The following is a 19184-nucleotide window of genomic DNA, read 5'->3' as shown; positions in this document are numbered from 1 at the left end:
TACAGGTAAATAAGGATACACACCCAGTTGTTAGTCTCAGCTACCTCAGGAGGCTGGCTTAGAGGTGGGATGGGGGAAGTAGCAACATCTCGTTGACTTCTACATCAACATGTAACAGTGAAGACATATGTTTTTAAAATCCAATAAGTTATAAAAGAGTAAGGAAAAGAAAAACTAATATCCCAAAACTAATGTTCACTGAAACATTCGTAGAAATATAAAGGAAAGCATTCTAATCAGGGAGTTAGGAGAACTGGGTTCTAGGACATATGTGGGAGCTTCAGAAAACCCTTTCCCATTCCTGGACCTGAGTTTCGTTATACTTAGTTTAGAACTGGATGATTCCTTATAACCTCCCAGTTCTTAAAATATATAAATGTCAGCCATTACATTTCTTCTATATTTCCTCTAAAAATCTATCAATGGATGAGAACTCTCTCCTCACACCTGGAGATGGTTTATCAGCAAGCAGAGAGACAGGTGGCACGAATTCTTGCTGTCTGTGGATTTCCTGACTATAAATCCGCCTTTGAGGGCATGTTTTCGTTTGCTGCTGTCTCTCAACGTTCCCAGCTCCAAAGAACCTACATTCACATCTGTACCCTGGTTCCCTCCGTGCCCCCTATGGTCACACACGCCCGGAAATGCAAAATGAGCCTGACCTTCTCACTCTCCCGCAGGAATGATTTGGTCCGAATGCAAGGAAATCTGGGAGGAGGGGCCGCGGGAGTACGTGCTGCACCTGTGGAACCTGCTGGATTTCGGAATGCTGTCCATCTTCGTGGCCTCCTTCACCGCAAGATTCATGGCCTTCCTGAAGGCCAGCGAGGCCCAGGTGTACGTGGACCAGCACGTGCAGGACGACACGCTCCACAACGTCTCACTTCCACCAGAAGTGGCCTACTTCACCTACGGTGAGTCGAGTCGGCGGTGTTGGGCTACGCCTTCCGCTCCGCGAGCTTCCGGGGCGTGGCCAGGGGCCATGAGCGTGGCTCGTCCCGCCCCTGGTGGTTTGTAACATGGGTGTGGCCAACTTTGGTGGTTTCTACTGTCAAAGCAGACACCGCCCCGCCACCCTCCAAGAAAGCCCTAGTCCCTGCAATACAACCAGCTGAATAGAACGTGTAATTAGTGACGACGAGAAATGAATCGTTTTGTGTTGGAAAGGATGGATTTGTTTTGAGAAGGTTCTTCGAGCGTTTCTGGGGGATCCTTTTTTTTTTTCTTTTTTAAAGAAATCTCATTTCTGATGTGGATCCAGGAGCTTTTCCTTACATATTGGATCCCTGTATTTTCTGCAAAATTAAGTCTTGCTTTCCCAGTTCAAAAGTTATTTTCTCATGGCAAGATAGGTTCTTAGAAGATGCCTTAATTCTTTCAAACCACAAGGCCATACAGTGTGAGATGCTAGATTGAATTTTTAGTAATAAGAGTTAAAGCATCCATTTATCAAGGACCCTCTAGGTGTCAGGAACTGTATAGACATTTTACACCATAAACTCCAATCATTGCAACAGCCCCACAGAAAGGATTTTGTTGTTGTTGTTCCTAATTTATAGAGGAAGAAACAGGTTTTCGTGGCATGGCTTACAGTATTACCAGAAATACAGTACTGCCTTGGATAGCAAGGGATCCTGGTCCAACATGAAATGAGAACGGTGCAGAATGGCATAGTGTTTATGTTCGCAGTCTTTGGAGTTAGAGAGACCTGGAATCAAATCCTATTTCTGTAGCTTACTGTAGGGACTTGTTTACTTAATTTTTCTGACCATCTATTTTCCCATATGTAAAACTGGGAAAATACATGTCAGAAAGTTTGTTTCGAGGGTTAAATAAGATAGTACACATGAAGAATTTTGCACTGTGTTCTGAAATATTAAATGCTCACTAATAGTAACAAGTTATTATCACTACTACCTCTGGGGTCATTTTCTGGCTCAATCACTGTAGCTTCTGTACTAAAAGAAAGATAAGTGGGGAGAAGAAGCAATAGATATTGTTGTTAATGGTAAATTAGCTGGACATTTAATAGGCAGTCACTAGTGGCATGAAAGGTTTGAATGTCAAATGTCCCTGTTAGATGGAAGCCACGTGGTGCATATGGCCACATAATCTTCATGATCAGGTACAGCAATGATCTCCAGAAGGTTGGCCACTTAACACAAAACTTGAGTTGCTGCCCATATTCAATGTAGATTGTGTTACACAGATTATGTTACATGTAAATGTGGTAGGGAACCCCCCACACACACAAAGAAATGGAGAGTCTTGTAGCATTACAAATCATCCACTCTTCATTTGTTGCTTTAGCAAATCCAGACATTTTCAAAGCATGGGTTTGCATATTTTCCCCTCTATGCTGCTCAGGCTTCGTTAAGGAAAGATGAGAGAATCTTGATACTGCATTGCATACTTTTCTAGGGCTGTGATTCAAGCCACAGTATTGCTCACTTGTGACTTCTATTCTTTTTCTGGATTGTATTAAAGTCTCACCCATTAAAGTCTCACCCAACCCAAAGCTTTGCACGTTATTGTCCTTGCACTGTGGTTCACCGTGTACCCTTGAAATCTTTTGCATCTCAAGGATTGGCTTGTGCCCCAGTTATGGAGGCAGAGCGCCCTCTAGTGGTCAGCCAGGCAATGGTCCCTTCCAACCTCCTCAGCACCAAGTAGGCAGGTGTTTTTCAGGTAACAATAGGGCAATTTTTCTCCTAGAAACAGCTCCAAGGGGAAGAAAATCCCTTTGTCTGAACCATCAAAGTGCTGTTTGCTTTTACACCCATCAAAATTCTTACAAGCCAGTCAAAGTAGAGTACTTTTCACTAAAAGTCTTGACCGGGTCACCAGGGTCTGACCACAGCTAAATCTATCTTAATAGATTATAGGAATGGCTTTTATTATTACGACTGAGGTTTAAGATGATAAATTATATGAGAGAGAAAAAAGGAATTCCTTTTGGCATCTGTTTGAAGAATCTGAGTCCTATTTCATGTTATCCAAATGTGTTATTTATCCATGGAGGGCAACAGATATATTGGAAAAATACATTTGTTCCCCTTACTTGTCTTTCTGAGTTTTATGACCTTGATGAGAACATAAAGTCTATAACTTTATATATTTCCGCATATAATTTAGAATGCACTACATGAAAGTCTGTGTCAAATGGAGGCCTGGCTTCCCTTACTAAAGATCTCTTGCTGCTCTTTATGATTGTAATTGTTTAACAGAGTCTAGCTTTGAAAATAAAGAACAAAATTCTTCTCTTCCATCTCCCTTGGGGTGCCAAGAATCACTATGTAATATCCTTGCTATCTGCATTTACCTGGCTCTGAAAAAGACCCCATACCCCAAATCCAGTCTTTAGAATGGCAGTAATAATACCTCCTCTACAGGGCTGTTGTGAAAATTACAGCTAATATAAGTGTAAGGGCTAATTTAGGTCTCTCAGTTTAAGTTTCACTTAGTATTTCTCAACAGGGGCACAATTGACTTGTTCAGCAGGGCAGTTCTCATGGAACAGGTCTGTCTGGAGCATTGCAGGATATTAGCATCCCAATAAGACTCCTACCCAGTCATTGTGACATCCACAGATGCCCACACACACACTCTGCCCCAGGAGGAAGGTTCTACCCTCACTTGAAAATCACTGTATGTCTTGACACATAGAAGGCAGCTTATTAAAGAAAGCTGCTGCTCCTTGCACCATTAGAACTACAATAGAAACACTTTACAGGTTTGCTCTGCATACCCAGGGCAGCTCAGATCCTCACCAGTGACCACAAGCAGAATCTCCCCAGCACGAGACAGGTCCCAGGACTCTTGCCACTTGAAACAGGGATGTCATAGCAAACTTGGATGACTGGTCACCAGTTTGGGGGCCTTAGTTCAGTCAGGGAGCAACTCGCAGACACACACTGCCTGAAGAACCAAACCCAAGAGCATTTTCTCAGGCAAGAACCATCATATTACTGGCCCCCGTGTGAGCTCATTTGTTCTGATTTATGGCTAAACTTGTGATTAGGATTTCATTCAGCCATTTAACAAACATTTATCAGCACCTGCTGTGTGCCAGACCCTTGTTCCCAGGAACCCCTGAGTGGCCTGCAATTTGTTTTCCAGCTAAGCACTTTACATAAATGATTTCATTTCATTCTCACCACATTGATGATATTATCCCCAATTTGCAGATGGGGAAAATGATGCTTAAAAAGTTAATTGGACAGCCTCTTCAATAAGTGGTGCTGGGAAAACTGGACAGCTACATGTAAAAGAATGAAGTTAGAACATTCTCTAACACCATACACAAAAATAAACTCAAAATGGATTAAAGACTGAAATGTAAGGCCAGACGCTATAAAACTCTTAGAGGAAAACACAGGCAGAACACTCTTTGACATAAATCGCAGTAATCTTTTTTGATATACCTCCTAGAGTAATGAAAATTTAAAAAAAAAACAAACAAAAAAAAAACTGGACCTAATTAAACTTAAAAGCTTCTGCACAGCAAAGGAAACCATCAACAAAACAAAAAGACAACCCACAGAATGGGAGAAAATATTTGCAAATGATGCAACCAACAAGGGATTAATCTCCAAAATATATAATACAAACAGCACATGCAGCTCAATATCAAAAAAACAAACAACCCAATCAAAAAATGGTCAGAAGATCTAAACAGACAGTTCTCCAAAAAAGACACACAGATGGCCAAAAAGCACATGAAAATATGCTCAACACCACTAGTTAAAAGAGAAATGCAAATCAAAACTACAATGAGGTATCACCACACACAGGTCAGAATGGCCATCATCAAAAAGTCTACAAATAATAAATGCTGGAGAGAGTATGGAGAAAAAGGAACCCTCCTGTTGGTGGGAATGTAAACTGGTACAGCCACTATGGAGAACAGTACAGAGTTTCCTTAAAAAACTTAAAATAGAACTACCATATGATCCAGCAATCCCAATATAAAATATATCCAGAGAAAACCATAATTTGAAATGATATATGCACCCAAATGTTCATTGCAGCACTATTTACAATAGCCAAGACATGGTAGCAACCTAGAAGTCCATCAACAGAGGAATGGATAAAGAAGTTGTGGTATATATATGCAATGGAATATTACCCAACAATAAAAAAGAATGAAATAATGCCATCTGCAGCAACATGGATGGACCTAGAGATTATCATACTAAGTGAAGTAAGTCAGACAGAGAAAGACAAATATCATATAACACTTATATGTGGAATCTAATTTTTAAAAAAGATACAAATGAACTTATGTACAAAACAGAAGCAGACTTATAGATATCAAAAAACAAACTTATGGTTTCCAAAGGGGAAATGTGGAGGGGAGGGATAAATCAGGAGCTTGGGATGAACATACACATACTACTATTTATAAGATAGATGACTGACGGGGACCTACAGTATAGCACAGGGAACTCTACCCTGTGATAACCTATATGAGAAAAGAACCTAAAACAGAGTGAATATCTGTATATGTATAACTACATGAGTCAATTGGCTATATACCTGAAACTAACACGATATTGTAAATCAACTATACTCCAATAAAATTAAAATATTTTTAAAAATTTTAAATGACAATAAAAGATTTTAAAAGCAAAAAAAAAAAAAGTTAACTGACTTGCCGAGAGTCATATTTTACATACAGCCACTGCGTAGAAAGGCCACTTTCGACCTCAGGTCTGTCTGACTCTAAGTCTGTGCTCCTCCCCACCACCTCCTTGTGAAAGGGACAGCCCCTGCTTGTGGAGCTCAAACACTGGGAAGGAAGATAGGATAGCAAGCAGCATGGTGAGTGCATGACAGGAGGGTACACGGGATACTGTGGGAGCAGAAAGGGGTACAGGGAGGCTGCCCCAGCCTGTGGGGGGCACAGAAGTCTTCCTGAAAGAGATGACACCTGAGCAGAGTCTTGAAGGGTGACTGGGATTGAAGTGAGGGGACAGTGTTCCAGGCGGATGGATGGGCCAGCATGTTCCAAGAGGGAGGGTGGCACCTTCAATCTATTAGGATTAATTTAGAGACAAGGACAGGAATGGCAAGTGATGAGGTTAGAGGCCTCTAAAGATGCCTAACTGGTTTCTCTTCCAGAGCAGATCCTGTTGCCCAGTGAGTAACCCAGATTGTTTTCTTTTAGCCAGGGACAAGTGGTGGCCTTCAGACCCTCAGATCATATCGGAAGGGCTGTATGCGATAGCTGTCGTGCTGAGCTTCTCTCGAATCGCGTACATCCTGCCAGCCAACGAGAGTTTTGGGCCCCTGCAGATCTCCCTGGGGAGAACTGTGAAAGATATCTTCAAGTTCATGGTCATTTTCATCATGGTGTTTGTGGCCTTCATGATTGGAATGTTCAATCTGTACTCCTACTACCGAGGTGCAAAGTACAACCCAGCGTTTACAACGTGAGTACCCCTTTGCTCTCTCCTGAGGGGCTCTCCGGGCTTCCCAGGGATCCTTGGCAGCCTCTTGCAAGTGTCTCCTCACAGAGACTCAGGTTTCCTTGGCATTTCTAAAGCTTAAAGGCAACTTTATTCAAGGGTGGTTTCGAGTTCAGGTTCTGGAGTTGGAAAAGCAGAAGAGCTGGGTTTAATCCTCACTTTGCCACTTACATGCTGTGTGGCCATGAGCATGTTCCTTAATTTCTCTGAGTCTTAGTTTCCTCATCTTTAAAATGAGGCAACTAATAATACCCGCTTAACAGGAACAGTGTGAGGATTCAATGAGCTGATTTAGCTGCCACACAGTAAATTAAATAAATGGAAGGAATTATTACTATTATGATTGGCTTAGCCTATGTTACCTAGAAAACAAAGCCCAGGGCAGGTCTTGCATGCCAATATTTCACTGGAGACAGGGAGTTGTAATCCACATGAAATAAGATCAAAGGAAAAAAGAAAATGGCATGTGGGGGGAGGGAAAGCACATACCGGTTGCTGACCTGGCCACCATCTACCAAGGCATACAACTTGGTCATCACAGACTTCTACAGTGAGACATATAGTACTAAATCTCAGAATAGCCCATCAGGATAGAATTAGATGATTTATCAGCCAGACCTCTTCCATCTGCTGTCTTTTGTCTTTCATTAATCAAATTCACTCCACAGGACATTAGTGTACCTACACTTCTAGGTCCGCCCCCGGGGAAGCCATAGCTGCACAGCATGGGAGGTAGGTCTGCCTGTGGGCACAGCTCAGCAGCTCTCCGTGCCTGGCTGGGCAAACCAGTGCTGTGCACGGGCACCGAGCAAGTCCTGCAGCACTATGTGCCTCAGAAGCAGCAGGGAAGGCCCAGGCGAGGGAGGCAAGAGGCATGCGGTGTGACCGAGAGACAAGGAGCTGTCAGCTCCAGAAGGAGCTGCTGCACGCAGAGCAAGCAATGCCAAGGCCTCCCCCACGGGGTGGTGTCGGAGCTCACTGACCCTATGTCCACAAAGACCCAGAGATCCTCCCCTCTGGGGGACGCCAGGGGGTCTCCTGGAGGGCCATCAGTAGCACTGAGCAGTGGTCTAGTAGAAGAATCTGGCAAATCTGAGTTTACACTGGTGTAGGCATTTCGTAGCTAATGACCTTAAGCCGAGTCACTTGATTGATCTGAGCCTCCGTGTCCTCACTGGCAAGATGGAAATAAGACTTCCCACCCTTGTTCATAAATACCTTCACAAATAAAAGAAGGGATTCTGTAAAGTGCCTGAAGCTCAGAAGCGTTTCCAGTCCAGGTCCTGCCCCAGGCTCACCTGGTCCCAGAACTGCTCCCCGCCTTTATCAGGCTCCCGCCCAGAGTCTTGAGGGAAGGTCAGTCAGGTCTCCAGCCACAAGCATGGCAACCGGAACCCACAGGGCTAAGCACTTGCGGACACTGGTCCCCAAGAACCCCTGAGCGGCCTGGAATTTATTTTCCAGCCAGTGACAGTGGCGGAGCCGCACCGTGCAGGCTCCTTGAGCAGGTCCCACCTTGCAAGGGGCCTTCACTTGACCCTTCTTCCAGAGAAATCACCCTTCAAGGGACGGCCCATGACTCGAAGAACCCAGACCAAGTGCGATGGACCCTGTGCCCCTCAGCTCAGAATCGTGGACAGCACTGCCCTGCCCGAGTAGAATTGCCCAGAAGGGTGGGCCTCTGGTGCTGCTGAAGCACAAAAGCTGTTACTCTCTGAGGCAAAGAAGTGGTTTGTGTTCACAGAGAACAAGTGCCTGGCGAGCCCTGAGAAATGCACCCAAGGGGTGCCTGGCTCTGTGTCTCAGCACACCTCACACCCCTGGCTCAGACAGACTAGGTTTCAGTCTGAGCTCTCCTCTTACTGACTGTGTTACCTTGGGCAAGTGCTTAACCCCTCCCCGGGCATTCATGTCCCCAGCTCTGAAGTGAGACTACCAAGATGGCCAGCTTCACAGGATTGTTGTAAGGATCCAAAAAGAAGATAATCAGCTTGAATATAGTGCTTGGCATATAATGAGCCTTCAATGAATGATAGTGATCATAATGGAAATGATGAGTAATAAGGAGGGGGGGCAGGATGAGCTGTAAGAAAGGACACCTGGGGGCCGACTGGCTCTAGAGGACCTTTCTGGACAGGGGCCTAGCCTGCCAACTGTCCACCAGATCGGGCCAAGTGCATTAGTGGATCAGCTGGACTACTTTATAGCACTCCAACACTCAGTGACTCACTGCTGAAGGAATGAAATAAGCCTGAATCACCCAAAAGCAAATTTGCTCTGCATCTGCTAGAGGCAAAGCTAACTGCACACACTCAGTGTGGGATGCATTGTTTATTGATGTCAAGTCAAGATGTCAGTCGATACACAAAGACTCTCACCCTCTGTGGCAAGCCTTGATGGCCCTCCTGTGTTTCCAGTCTAGCATGATGTCTTGTACATAGCATTGCTCAGTAAATGCTTCGTAAACAAGAATGAGGGAATCAACAGGAGAAAGGAAGCCAGATTCGAGGCAGTAGGATAAGCAGTTGACTAGGAATCTGGCCGTGAGGACCTCTGTCCCATTTCTCCCGCCCTGGGTGTTCTGGGCAATCCCCCTTCGCTCCCCCGACAAGGAGGCTGTACCGTCAGCCCACAGTCCCTCCGAAAGTCGGTAGCACGACACGTGAAAAATGAAAAAGGTCATGACTTAAGAGCAGGGCTGTCCAGGCCACAGTTCTCAGCTGGACACAGCACAGCCAATCTATAAAGGGAGTCTCTGGGATCAGGGAAAGTCACGGGGAAAGGTAACAGCAGGAGGAAGGGCCAAAGCAATTGGCTTGTCCCATTGCTGGGAACTGAATGGAGCTTTCTAGACATGACAAACCCAAACAAAGAGGATTCAGGCTCTCCAGGATGGGCAAGGGAGAGAAAAAAGGCAAAAGCAAGGCACAGTAAAGAAAGGACAGGATATTTATCGCCTTGGCAACTCCTAAAATGGGATGTGAAGCTGTGAATAGGATTTGATTGAACAGGAAAACAGTCAACAGAGCAGTGAAGTGGAGAGAGGAAAGAATGGATTTTTGTAAATGTCATCTCTTACCTTTTGACTGCTCTCTGGAGCTTATCGCGCCCCCAGAGATCTTCTTTGATAAGCAAAAAGCCACATGAGGTTAAAGGATTCTCGTGCTTGGGGGGGACTCAGAGCTCTTCTGAGAGCCAGCCGTGCTGACGATGAAGTCCAATGACTCCCTTGGTGAATATGCTTCATAACAGCCCACACCCGGGCCGCCCTGCCCAGCTCAGGATCACCCCTTTGGCCCACCCCCAGGGCGCCTTCTGTCTGTGTGTGGAATTTAGAGCTTTAGGGTAAGATGGCCCTCTCATCTGCTTCTGTAGAGTCAGAAGACTCAAAGCTACAGAAAGGAAATTGGGGTTGGAGCACACTGCAGGTACCCTTCCCCTATCCTTGCCCCCCTCAACCCCACCCCAGCTATGTTCAAGGACAGCTTGGGTCCCTAAGAGAGTCCACTTTGAAAGTCAGCTGTTAGGAACCAACAGACAGCTGTCTCACAAGAGCCCTGTTCACCTAGGGGTGCGGGCCCAGGCCAGCTCACAAAAGCCAGTCCCACACGAATCCCACTGAGTTATAGTCCTGTCCCAAATGGAAGGGGGAGAGACAACCTGGGACAAAAGGAAAAAGAAGAAGAAAGGTTTCTCCACCAGCAACAGACCCACAACCCTCAGCCAGGCCCTGCCCTAACCTCCAGTGTGTTCCAGTTCCAGAATCACCGTACCTCCCTCCCCACCCCCAAATTCCCATCCCGTCCATCTGGCAGACCTCAGTGAGGGGAGGTAGAGGAAAACGGACAGATTGAACTAATTCTGCCCAAGGTATGAATAAACACACAGTATGAACTGTCTTCATTGAGACCAGCGTTTCTGAGGCCACACCAGAATCATCCGGGGAGATGGCTAAACCTGAGTCTTCCTGGACCCCACCCCTTAGAGAGCCTAGTTACCGCCTTTCCAGGTAGGCCTAGAAGTCAGCACAAACAATCCACTGGGGGATTCTGATTTAGGTGGTCTTAGGACCGCACAGTGAGAAATGCTGATCTGATGCTACCTCATCATTACTCAGATGGGGAGACAGACCACGCTCAGCTCTGCCCACTGAAAAACAAAAAGAGCTTTGTTAACCTAAGTGAGTGTGTTATTGATAGGAGTTCAAGCTCTGCGCAGTCGGAATACGTAGCCCGATTCCAGCGGAGAGCATGGTCTGCAGTCAAATCCTAGGAGCAGTTAGGAGGCCACTTTCCAGCCTCCTCTCCCTTCAGAACCAAAGGTCTGGTTATGTTTCACAGCTGCTTCCGTGTCGGGGGCTGGCATGAAGGGAGGAGCAGGAAAAGGGGTACATGTGCGCACGGGTCACTGGGTGGTGAGCTGGGCCTGCCTGTGCACGACAGATGGGCACCAGCTGGCAGCTCATTGTCTCTAAGTCACTTCTATTAGAAACTGCAAATGACCAGAGGTGAGGAGGAGAAGGTGTGCAGACCAGTTTCATGCTCCCAGAGTATAAAATCTAAGTGTCCTGAGTCGGCGGTAAGGAAGTGGAGGTGAAATCGCCTGAAAATGCATTTTCTTTCAAAAAGTCTTCAAGTGCTCAATTCCAACTGTTAGAAATTTTGTTCTTATTGGGAACATACCTTTGATTTTTATCATGGAAGTCAGTAGACAAATAGGATTTGCTTTTTGCAGTTTTGTTTTGCAGCCACCTTTGCTGGAATGCACATGTCCCATAGGCAAAGTCTTTCTGCTTAGAGATCATATGGAAACCTTGGGGTCCACCATGCTAGTTTCAGTGTTGGAGAAACAGAGACAAAAATCCTTGGCTCACTAATGAAATACAGCTGGGTGAGAATGTGTAGGAAAAGGGTGGCCTTCCCTATACTCGGACTGGTGACCATAACAGGACAGGTACATAAAGAAGAATGGGAGGGGCTGGGGGCAATGAGGGAACCCAGGGCTGTGAAGTGAAGGGCTCTCTGACATAACCCAGGATGGGCTCCTGGTCTTCTCTTTGGGTGGACTTGGCCTCCCCCACTTAATTTTGACTAGAGAGTAAATGTAGGCCCTGGGCTTCCCTGGTGGCTCAGTGGTTAAGAATCCGCCTGCCAATGCAGGGTACACGGGTTCAAGCCCTGGTCCGGGAAGATCCCACATGCCATGGAGCAACTAAGCCCGTGTGCCACAACTACTGAGCCTGCGCTCTAGAGCCTGCAAGCCACAACTACTGAGCCCACATGCTATAACTACTGAAGCCCGTGCACCTAGAGCCCGTGCTCCGCAACAAGAGAAGCCACCGCAATGAGAAGCCTGTGCACCGCAACGCTCGTCGCAACTAGAGAAAGCCGGCGTGCAGCAACGAAAACCCTACCCAGCCAAAAATAAATTTAAAAAAAAAATGTAGGCCCTGACCCTCAAAAGATGATCCCAGCCAATCTTTTCTACAGGCTGTTGTGGAGTCAGCTTCACAGCATAGCTGGGTTGAGACATTGTAATCAAAACATACCTCTCTTACTTAAGGTTATTCCATTCCCCAGGGATCATTTTAATGGAAGGAACTTCAGCAGTGCTAGGCAAAATTAGAAGCTTCTATTTTTCATGACAGTCATGGAAAATTTCCATACCCTACAGAGAGACTCATATGCACACCAGGGGCAGAAGGCACTGACTCAGCTCCACCCACCTCAGTGGGGCTGCAGGAAAGCCAGTTCCTCCCTCCAGTGAACCTGGAGATGGACACTGGGGCTGAGGCAGAGGCTCCTTGAGACTCTGCCCACACATACACCACCCCAGGACCACCGCACCAGCCTGCTGTTGAACAACTCATGACAGACACATGATCTGCCCTCTCATTTAATCCACACAACATGGAATGACGTAGATACTACTACCAAGAACCCGAAGCTCCGTGAGATATTGGACTTGCCCAAGACCACAGAGCCAAAAGAGGATTTGAACTCAGATCTGTATGGCTCCAAGCCTGTCCTCCACCTTTTTACCTGTAATTCCCCCACTCCCATACCAGGGCCTATGCTCTAAGGTAGAAGCTAAGAGCCTTTAAAAGTTGGGTCACTTTCCTGTGACACTAAATTCTAAAGAATAGCATACTAGATTCAGATTTTGATTATCATTGAGAACCTGATGATTCTATATCTCAACTCTCAATAATCAGCCTGTGATTGTCCCCTGGATAGAGCAGTTTCTTTTCCAAAGTGTGCTCGTTCATTTGACAAACATTATGAAGCAGCTACTCCATGCCAAGTTCTGTTTTGGCCCTGAGGTCATAGAGATTAATAGGACAATATTCCCGTCCCTGAGGAACGCATAGACAAGTAGGGAACTGCAAAAAACAAAAAGGGTGGGGGAGTGCATCAGTTATTTTATACCATGTGAGCATCATCAAAGGGTACTTGGGCAGCACGGTGAGGAGGGAGCACTGAACTCTGCCTGGCAGGGTCAGGGAAGGCTTCATGGAGGGGGTGACCCTAAACGGAGGGTCTTGGAGGAGGATGAGGAGGGCATTCCAGCCTGTTAAAGGTAAAGGAGCAGGGCATTTTTAAGTGAAGGAGAAAGCAGCTGCCTCATTGCCCAGATATGGATTTGTTCAGATGTTTCAATGCCTCATAATAAGTGAAAATTTTCTTAACAACAACAAAAGCCACTTCCAGGGGCAGGGTCTGGGGAAGGGAAAACAAACACCATGTCTGGCCACAAAGGTGGCAAGAGGAAGCCCCTAAAGCAGCCCAAGAAACAGACCAAGGAGATGGATGAGAGAAGATATTCATGCAGCAACAGGAAGAGGAACAAAAGAAACTCTAGGAGCGAGAAGCAAAGGCTGAGGGGAACGTCCCATGGCCAAGGTACAAGTAAGAGATCTGCCCAAAAGTAAGCTCTTCCTTGTGCCTGAGGCAATGGTGACCCTTATTTCTTTCCTGTTGAAACATCTGCATTCCCTGCCATAACATCTGTGGCCACCTGTAGCTGGAATGAAGTGTTGTCTTACAGCTTATGGTACATTTAAGAATAAACTTTTGTAAAAAGAAGGAAAAAAAAATAGGCAAGTAGGTGAGAGTTTAGGGAAATGGCAGAAAATTCAATCAGATAATCCAGCAGGAGCCAAATTGTGAAGGTCTTTTAAGTAAGTCCCAATAGGGTGCTAGAGTCTCCGATGAGGCCTTTTTAAAAAGAGGAAGCATGGTCGGATCTGCTCTCAGCAAGAGCGCTCCGGACAGGTTGGAAGGGGTGGGAGAGGATGGGAGGGGATGCCCGAGCTTGGTGCTGGGGTTTTATGATGAGCAGAGGCAGTCCGGATTCCTCCCCTTGTGGAACTTGCAGACTGGTTGGGAAGACAGATATTAATCAAACAGTCACAGGGATGAGGGCTCGTTTACAACTGAGCAAACGTTGTGAAGGAAATGCAGCTCCAGAGGGAGCTGATAGATCCATGAAGAGGCTGTGGACGGGGGATGGAGAAGGAGGCTGCGGAGGTTAGAGTGCATGAACCACGGTGACTGCCTGCACGTAGCGGTGGGGGAGGGGGGGAGAAGGAGGATGTTCTCCAGGTTTTGACATCGGTAAGGCCCTACAAGGATGTGGGGAGGGAATCAAGGAGAGCATGACTGGGAAGAGGGCAAGGTCCCGGTGATTCAGGAAAGATATAGGGGCTTTGACCTTCCTCAGGACCCATACCCAGCAGAGCTGAAGTCAAACACTCAGATCTACCTCCCAGAAGCATGGGTGAAGTGGTCCATATCCTAAGGGACTGCAGGAGCAGTGGGACCTTAAAGAGAGGGCCCATCCTCAGCACCAAGGGACAAGCAGAGACTTGCTGAAGGGGTGAATGGGGCCCTTAAGCTAAAAATGCCGTGTTGTGTTTTACAAACAGAAGAGCCTGAGACTTCCCTGGACCAAGGAAGGGAGAAAAGGGAGATGGTCAGGTGAGCCATACAGACCCAGAAACATCCAGAAGGAAGTGATGAGCCAGAGGGGCCTTCTGACAGCAAAGGGCCACAGCCCCAACAAGGATCCACCTGCAGAGGAAGTCCCACTAGGGCAGCCAAGGCTGGATTATACTGTCTGCCCTCATAAAACTCACTATAACCAATGGCCAGTTAAGAGAAATCAGCACAGCATCATGGGACTGTGGCCTCTGCCGTGTGCTTTGTGCTGAGCGTGTTGAATGTGTTTGCAGGTGCGAATGTGGAATGGAGTCAGCCTCCTGGGCTTTAATGAGGAGAGATTTTCCCAGGATCTTGGGTCCGTGTTGAAATATGGGCATCCCTGATACAGAAGCATTATCATCATACTTTATCATATTTGAAAGTTACAATCTCACCTTTCATCTTATGAATTCAAGTTAGGCATAAGGGTTTGGGGGGAATGAGAGAACTCTTTATGCTCATTTTCATGGGGAGAAACTAGCACAGAGAGGTCTAAGACTTGATGGAGGAGATGGCAGCGGTCGATGCTGAGGCCCAGGTCAGGCTCATACAGGCTGGGCATCTGGAAATGACCCTTATGTGTCAAAAAGATAGTTTGGGTCTAATGTAAATTCTTATCTTCACATAATTCTCCAATAAGTGATAAAAATATAGATCTTTCCCTGAGCTACTTTAGTATGATTATACCTATTATAGCAGACATTCTACTATCATATAATGTTTCTTTATACCCTCTCCTCATGTTTATTCATGACATGAATTTTAAAAGCCTGGTACCTTTGCGCTTCTGGAACACGCTGAAAGCCCACAGAGTTTTGAGGAAAAAGACCTGATGGTACATAGAAAATGTGCTCTTTTGGATGAGGCCTTCACAGCATATTTGCAGGCACTCCTCTCTATCTTACCCTTAAGGGACTCGAGTCCTCTATCTTATTCTCAGACTGAGTGTAGCATCTTAAATGGGGAAATTCTGACCTTTTATTCACTAAAATTCAATTCTAGGATGGGAATAAGGTTTAAACTGTCATTCTTCAAAGTGACAGTGACAGGAAACCGGACTGTCCAGGGTTTGCTCTACAATATTAACAGAAAAACAGCTGTTAAGTGGGTCTGAGGCAAGCTAAGACCACATCACCCCGTGCCTCAGTTTCTCAGCTTCAACCGTTCATTGACAAAAGATGTTTCCTGAGCCCCCACTGTGAGCCACACATTGTTCTGGGCACTGATGGCAGAGCCATGAGCAAGTCATGACCTTGTGGAGGTCACAATGCTCTGTGAATGGGAGAAGAGGGAAAAGAGGCAAAATAATAATGATGATGATGATGATGATGATAAACAAATAGACAAATAAGAATATCTTAGGTTAAGTGCTGATAGCTAGGAAGGAAATAAAAGTGTCATGCAAAAGAATAATTAGAAACGGACCTCCTTCAGACATGGTCGGAGAAGGTTGACCTGACCATGTGACAATTAAGTTTAAAGTCAGGGGCACGGCACTCCAAGTGAGGGGCGAGCCAGAGTGAGGTCAAGGGAGCCTTGGCTGGGTGACTAGGTTTGACTGTCAGTCTATGGAAAGCTGCTAAAGGAGAGAGGCAGGATCTGATTCATATTTTTAAAGGATTATTCTGCAACTTGATTGTAGGGTATAAAAGTCTTTCAGGCACTGTGCCAGGCAGTGTTTTATGCACCCCTCACAAACATTCTGTTAACTTATTTAATCCTCACAACAACCCTGTGAAGTAGAGGTTATTGTTTTCCCGTTCTGCAGCTAGAAAAAAAAGAGGCACGGCGAGGCAAAGTTATTTAGCAAAAAGCTCACAGTTAAACCCAGAACCTGTACTCTGCTTTACAACATCCTCACCTCAACACTGGCATCAGGAACAGGGAGTCAAAATATGCAACGGGGACTCATTCATTCAAAGGACAGTGAGTGTGCCAGGTTCTGCACTAGGTTTGGGGTTTCAAGGGGGAAGAAAACATAGCTCTGCCCTCAAGGAGCAACCGGGCTATCGGGGGATTGTTGGACCCTCAGTATGAATAAATCCGGGCTTTGTGCATCCCAGTTCCTTGGCCCTGATTCTGGGGCCAGACTCTTCTACTTCTGGACCATCTAAATCACGCCTCATTTAGGGCCCAGGATAAACCAAGAGGTGATTCAGAGGACCATGGCAGGGGTGAGGTCCAGACTTGCTCAGGCATTGTACACTCTTGCCCTGACTGCCCTCAAGGCTGGCCCAACTGCTCTCAGTCTCCAGGTCTGGGCATTAGAGAAGTACAGCCCCAGTGCAGGGGTCTTTAGATCTAGATTCCAAGCACTTTCTAGCAGTCCCCACTGGGATGGCAAGTGAGCATTGTTTCTGCTTCAGCAGAACTCTAGCTCAAGGCCAGCTATTGTCTTTGAACTACAGAAAACAGCCTTTCAGGAGCTGATTCCTCCTGCTTAATTTGAGGACGCTACTTGCAGATCTGGGTAGGTAACCCTGAACTGAACTGTTTGGGGTGGGGGGCAGACTTCCATGACACTGAGGGGAGGGCGTCATGGCATCCTGAAGCAGCAGCAATTTCCATAACAATTGCCCCAAACCCTCACCTTGTTAATCCATTTGTTCTCTGAGGCCCATACACAACTGCCTCTTCAGACAACCTGTTATTAAAGTCCTGTTATCCAGGTGAGACAGACCTGGCAGAGAATGGATTACCTCGTTCCTGCCTTCTGCATGATAAGTCAGCCCCAACCTTCCCCCCACCCCCCCCACACACACACCGCCGGGTAAGAGGAGGGTGAATCACGGTCTATTCAACATCACTCTCAGGCACTTTTCCCCTTTGACTTCATTAGGAGCAGTTCTTATGCTTGGGTGGCCTATTGATGAAACCTCAGCCCCTTCCACTGCAAGCCAGAAGTCAAACAATCAAAGACAGCACAGGCTGGAGAAATCAGAAAGAGGATTTGCATGAAATCAAGGGTTGGTGATGATCCTTGCAGATAGGAAGGAAAACGGGCCTTGTTCAGAAAAGTCAGTATGCAGCTGAATTGTTAACTCCATTCAGCCCTGTGTGGAGGCACCTGAAGGTTGATGGGGTTGTATGTGTTCCTGGGTAAGGGCAAAGCAACCGGAGCATCCTTGACCACAGCCTTATAGCACTGGCTCACACCAGTGGGCTTGCTTTAGACTGGGACCTCCACAGAGACAAACAAGTTCTGTGCCCCCTGCATCCTGCTCTGTATGGTGCCTGGCACATAGTTGGAGTTCAGTGAATGTTTGGCAAATAAACACATGAATAAAAATAATAGGTACCATTTATTGGACTCTTACCATACACTTTAAGTGGGTTGCTCCATTTAATCTTCACAGCAACTTAATAATAAAGTACTATTATCCCTTTCATAGATAAGCAAGCTGAGGCTCAAGCAGGTTTTGTAACATGCCCAAGCTCACACAGCCGGTACATGATGGGGCTGGGTATGCACCTTTGCTTTCTTACTCCTCCGGCTATCTCTGTGAAGATTCCTGTGACTGCCACAATTGGAGGAATCTGTGGCAAACTTGGTAGAGAGCCGGAGTGGGTAGGAGGAGGATATGGAACCAGCAGCCACCATCCCTATCAGTAAAGAACCTCAAATTTAGCCTAGAGGCCAGCTATCTGACAATGGGGACTTTTTGTGAGACAAGTGGCTTCATGGTGAATATCATCTACATCAACTGCAAGATACTTTCTTCTTAAAAGACAGTCCCAGACCTCTGCAGTGACTGATCTTCTGCACAATGCCCTGTATCCCATAGCTCCTGAAAATTATGGGCGATGACTGGTACATGACTCAGAGAGCATCATTACCTCACAAGACACTGGGGCTCGCTCCAGTGCCCAAGCTCTTGGGATGAGGAATGTACTACTCACTCCTCTCCAAGGCCAGCCTTCTCTCTAAGCATATATTATTATAGGTTTCCAAGGTCAATGTAACACAACGCAGTGAGGACATGTTTCACTTATTTCCCACTAAATATTAAACCAGAAGACACCACTAACCTGACCTATCAAGTTACTTGTGGAGCTCTTGTCACCACAAAAAGCATCAAGTTTTCCTGAAAGATTTTGTCCTTTTATTTTTCAACAAGGATGTCTGTCATTTCATATTGATTTATAAGAGCTCTTTATGTAAGAAAGACATCATCCATTGTCATATGTGTTGCAAATACAAATCCTTTCCTCAGTCTTTTGCCTTATATTTTTACTTAATATGTTTTCAATATCTACATGTAAAGTTTTACATGAGCATATCTTTCAAACTTTCCCTCTGTAGTTTTGAAACGTCTCCCAGGCCAAAATTATATAACTACTAATATTTTATTCTGGTTTTGATGATGTAATTTTTAAACATTAAATGCTTCAATTCCATTTAGAATTTATTTAGTTAGATGGTTTGAGCTATGGATAAAATAGTGTATTGCTTACCACTTAGCCCAGCTAACTGGACATAAACTCAGCCCATAATGTCCCCTCTGAGAAACAACAACAACAGCAAAAATAGTCTATTCAGTTAGTCCACTGAAAGTTCATGTCACGGGGCATGAGTACAAATGAAAGTCCCAAGAGACCCCAATAGTGAATCTAGCCATTATGGATGATCCAAGACAATGAACCCAGCTTTTCCTTAAAGGAAGACTTTGTTACTGCAACTCATTTTGCCCCATGATAAGAGGAAGCAAGGGCTATAGACACTCCCTAAAGA

The 19184-nt window shown here is 45.8% G+C and overlaps 1 protein-coding gene across 1 annotated transcript in view; it reads left to right on the top strand.

The window, feature by feature from the left end:
- The window catches only part of TRPC7 (transient receptor potential cation channel subfamily C member 7), a 125171-nt gene that overhangs the window by 87148 nt on the left and 18839 nt on the right, over positions 1–19184 (top strand). The window contains exons 5-6 of the mRNA XM_059060579.2: positions 681–914; positions 6170–6434. Coding sequence (XP_058916562.2) covers positions 681–914; positions 6170–6434 — 499 coding nt within the window. The remainder of the gene's footprint in view (positions 1–680; positions 915–6169; positions 6435–19184) is intronic.

This window comes from Kogia breviceps, chromosome 4, assembly GCF_026419965.1.
Source record: "Kogia breviceps isolate mKogBre1 chromosome 4, mKogBre1 haplotype 1, whole genome shotgun sequence".
Taxonomy (NCBI): Eukaryota; Metazoa; Chordata; class Mammalia; order Artiodactyla; family Physeteridae; genus Kogia; species Kogia breviceps.
Note: the sequence above shows the minus strand (reverse complement) of the source record. Positions and strands in the feature narration are given on the sequence as shown.